Source organism: Panicum virgatum, chromosome 1N, assembly GCF_016808335.1.
Source record: "Panicum virgatum strain AP13 chromosome 1N, P.virgatum_v5, whole genome shotgun sequence".
Classification (NCBI taxonomy): domain Eukaryota; kingdom Viridiplantae; phylum Streptophyta; class Magnoliopsida; order Poales; family Poaceae; genus Panicum; species Panicum virgatum.
This window is the reverse complement of record NC_053145.1, coordinates 13,802,103-13,806,280: the sequence shown is the minus strand read 5'-3', so window position 1 is coordinate 13,806,280 and position 4,178 is coordinate 13,802,103. Positions and strand designations below refer to the sequence as shown.

At 48.0% G+C, this 4,178-nt stretch overlaps 1 protein-coding gene across 1 annotated transcript; it reads right to left on the bottom strand.

Moving 5' to 3' along the window:
• Nucleotides 1-620: 620 nt before the first annotated feature.
• On the bottom strand, nucleotides 621-3,281 carry LOC120655241 (peroxisome biogenesis protein 7-like). The gene is made up of 2 exons (XM_039932988.1): nucleotides 2,196-3,281; nucleotides 621-854 (listed from the first exon to the last, which is right to left on the bottom strand). Exon 1 carries the CDS (start codon nucleotides 3,180-3,182, stop codon nucleotides 2,223-2,225), a length of 960 nt encoding a protein of 319 aa, XP_039788922.1. The 5' UTR covers nucleotides 3,183-3,281; the 3' UTR covers nucleotides 621-854; nucleotides 2,196-2,222.
• Between the last annotated feature and the right edge of the window lie 897 nt (nucleotides 3,282-4,178).

The window sequence follows — 4,178 nt, the reverse complement described above, 5'->3', positions numbered from 1 at the left end:
GCTTAAGTTCATGTCGTGCTAATCAGTTAAACTGTATAATTAGTCATTTTTTTCAAGTGCATTTAATGCTCCATACATGTGTCCGAAGATTCGATGTGACGGGTACTGTAGGAATTTTTTTAAAAACTAAACATGGCCTTACTACAGGAGCAACCTCTTGAGCCTGCGATTACAGCGTTTGTGATCCAGCTGGCCTTTAAATGAGCAGATGAGGGGACAATTAGAGCAAATATTATGATGGGCTATAAGAAGACTGAATGGTGGAGGAGAGAAGAGAGAGAAAAAGCGGGTTGTAAGCTTGCAGCCAGCTTCAATACAAGAATCAAGGAATTTTGTGAAAGAGACAAGTTGACCGTATATTAATGATGAAAAGCTAAACCACTATATAAGTAGACTGAGAGATGAGCTGCAAAAATTCTTATAACCATCAGAAGGCCGTATTATTAGCCTTGCTCTAGCAGCCATGGAGGTGACTAGATGAGAAAAAGTGAGGAAGCACTGCGGCCGTCCTGCTTGCTGTTCACATTATAGTATGTTGAGCACGAAACGCAGGAAACCTGTTAGTAATTAATTTCTAAGGAATTTCACCCAACAAATACACATTCCAAATGGAGCCTGACTTCTGAGTCCATATTGATTTGATTAATTGAGCTTTCATATCTTTGGTTGCTGGGTCTCCATGTTGTTAGAACAAATATGTTACGAGCACTTGATAAACATACCATTTTCTTGCTCACAAGTCGCAACGAATTTCCTCCTCAAGGCTGTGTCGCAGTCTGTCCCTTGCTATATATCATTTCTCATATCCTTCAACCCATGCATGCCGTCTGATCCTCTTCCATACAGTATTTACCCTGTGATATGTCCCACACAACCAAAACACCAAACAAGCTAACTTGTAACCCTGTGAATATTCACTGAAAATTATGACAATAGCACAGATCACTAGTTGAACTGCAGGCCAAATCAATAAGCAAGATCGAGATGCCTATGGCTCTGCTCTGGAATGAACTTTTTTTTTAAGGAGATCACTCTGCTTCTATTGAAAGCAATGCTCTGGAATATAACTCCCTTGCCATAAAACTAATGAAAATTGCATCTACAAAAGATCAGCTAGGAGTCCTGGACATGGTAGCAAGTCAAATTCTTATTTCCTCGGAGAATAGTTAGCTAGTAAGCAGCAAGCCACCATAGATCTACAGTTTAGCAATTACAAAACGAAATACAGTCTATAAAACAGTTCAGGATATCAGCTGGGCACAAAACCACTTGACACAGCAAATAAGTTGATGAGTTAAACCTTCTACGGTCCCTGAACACACCAGGCTTCAATTCATGGGGATAGTTGCCAGTAGGGAATAATCCTCCACAACAGCTGACCGTATCCAATTTTGCACCCCCGGAACTGATAATAAGTTCAAGACAAAAATGTTTTGCATGAACAACACTAAAACAGAGAATTTTTTAACTTGCTTGCTGTTTCATAACAAATCTTAACAGCTGACAACCATCGAAGGAGGGTATGGCGATGGACACATTCTGTCAGCTTTTGAAGATTGCCTAGAAACCCCTTTAGGCCATGGCAAAAGATTGCAGCGAAACCCAGTACGGCAGACTAGAAATCAAGCAATGACTACCAGCAACTGGTGGATATACCGAGCATATACCGAGCATAGCTCCCTTACCGACTTTCTGATGAGACTTCCAAGCAAATGAAGAAGAGTAACAGAAAACATTTCTGGAGAAGAACAATCAATACTTGGTGGCATATTTGGAAGCAAAATATCAATGCTTGCTTTCCATTTGACCACCTCACCCCTCTGGGCTGCTCTGGTTTCCTAGCTCCCCCGTCATTGTTCTACCCTCTGGTTACTTTTTATGTTGTTTCACCATAGAACCAAGTTGCGGCGGCCTATGTTTATGGCAGGTAATGATCAGTGTGTAAGCTGGAGTAGTCACTTCCTACCAGTAAGCAAAGGCGTGCTCCTTTCCAAGTTAATTTGCACACACAATTTGCTGAGGAAAATTGAGTAATAAACTAGATGAACTTGACAACAATTTATTATCGACATTATTCCAACCCCCTCAGCTCATTTGAAAAGAGAGATGAGTCACAATTCACATGTAGTAGTTTGTATTAGTATGACCACCACCAATGCAAAGCAGCTAAGAGAAAAGAAAATGGTACAAATCACCTGGTCTATTGAATTGGATTTGCTTTGCTACATGGCTCTGGGATCGGTCCCAAAGGGCCAGATGTAGACCATCTCATCCCAGCCGGTGCTGGCAAGCAGCCCGTCGACAAGCACGCTCATGTCAATGCCGGCGACGAACTCGGTGTGGTGGTTGTACCTGGCGAGCAGCGCGTCCTCGGCGCGGTAGTCCCACATGCAGACGGTCATGTCGTAGGAGCAGGACATGAGCATGCCTTGTCGGTGCGGCGAGAAGCGGACGCGCTTGACAGCGTAGCCGTGGCCGGCGAGCTGCGTGACGGGCGCCCGCGGCGCGCGCACGTCCCAGACGCGGATGGACTTGTCGACGGAGGCGGTGGCGAGGATGGAGGGGTCGTACTTGTCCCAGTCGAGCGAGAGCACCTCGTGGTCGTGCGCGGGCAGGATGAGTGTGGGCGCCGGGTCGCGCACGTCCCAGACCCGCGCGGTGCGGTCGCCGGAGGCGGAGGCGAAGACGTCCGGGTGGCGCGCGGACCAGGCGGCGGCGTAGACGCAGTACTCGTGGCCGCGGAAGGTGCGGACGGAGGCCGGGCGGTCGGGGGACCAGAGCTTGAGCGTGTCGTCCCAGGAGGCGGAGACGAAGGCGTCCCGGCGGACGGGGTTCCAGTCGAGGCCGTGGACCTCGCGCGCGTGCTCCCGGAGGAGGCGCACGGGGTTCTGCGCCGGCGGGAGCGCGGCGTCGAAGAGGCGCACGGAGCCGTCCCCGGACGCGGCGGCGCAGAGGGACTCGTGGGACTCGGACCAGGCGCAGTCGAAGAGCGCGTCGGAGGTCGGGAAGGAGAAGACCGGGGTCGGGGCGGCGCCGGGCCCCGCGGCGGCGAGGTCGAGGACGATGAGGTGGCCGTTGCCGACGAGGCCGAAGTGCTGCGACGCCGCGGCAAGGAGGCGGTTCTCGTGGAACGGGCTGAAGCGGACGGCGAAGCCCGGCGCCGGGGCCTTGAACGCCGGCATGGCGGGGCGGCGGTGGGTGGTGGATCGCCGGCGGATCGGGAAAGACAGAAAAGGGGGACTCGGGTAAGACTTGGATTTTATTTATTTTCCTCTTTCTTTTTATTTTTCTCTAAATATAAATGGGTTGTGCATGTGCGGTGCAGTCTCTGGCAGTGGCACCCAAACCAGATGGGTGTGCTGAATCTTTACAGAAGCCCATGACGGCCCATCCTCATCTCCGCCTGACCACCATCCTATCTCCGACGGCTCCCGCTACCGGATCCGCCACCATCCGCCGGTGCTGCCCGCCCACCACTCCACCGTCGCGCCGCCCATCCGCCCACCACGCACGGCCATTTTTCACATGTCCTTCTTGCCCCCCGCCACCAGCCAGCTATTGTGCTTATATTTGACTCTCTCAGTACAATAGGCTCCCTGTATTATATACAATCTTATTCTATCTTATTCTAGATCTAGTTTAAATGCAAAAACTTTACTTTCAAAAATGTCACATCAAATATTGCGGCACTAAGAATTAAATATAGACGAAATAAAAAACTAATTGAACAGTTTGCTTGTAAATTGCGAGACAAATCTAATAAACCTAATTAGACCATGATTAGACACTAATCTGCTACAGTAACAAATGCCCCACGACAGATTAATTAGGCTTAATAAATTCATCTCATAGTTTATAGATGTATTATGTAATTTATTTTGTTATTAGTTCATGTTTAATACTTCAAATGTGTGCCGCAAGATCCGATGTGACACTTTACGCCAAAAATTTTATGCATCTAAACAAGGCTGCCCAGGACAAAAGAACCAGACTGCGGGCGGCCTGCCTTTTGAAAATGCATTTAGGTCTCTAGTGAGTTTTGGTGAATTGAATGACACCATAATTAAAAAACTAATCATCTTGTTGAGTATACGAGCAGAAATTGATAATTATATCAGTCACTCATTTATGAAGAAGTGAATTAAGAATTGAGAGAAAAGGCTCATATGACAAGATAT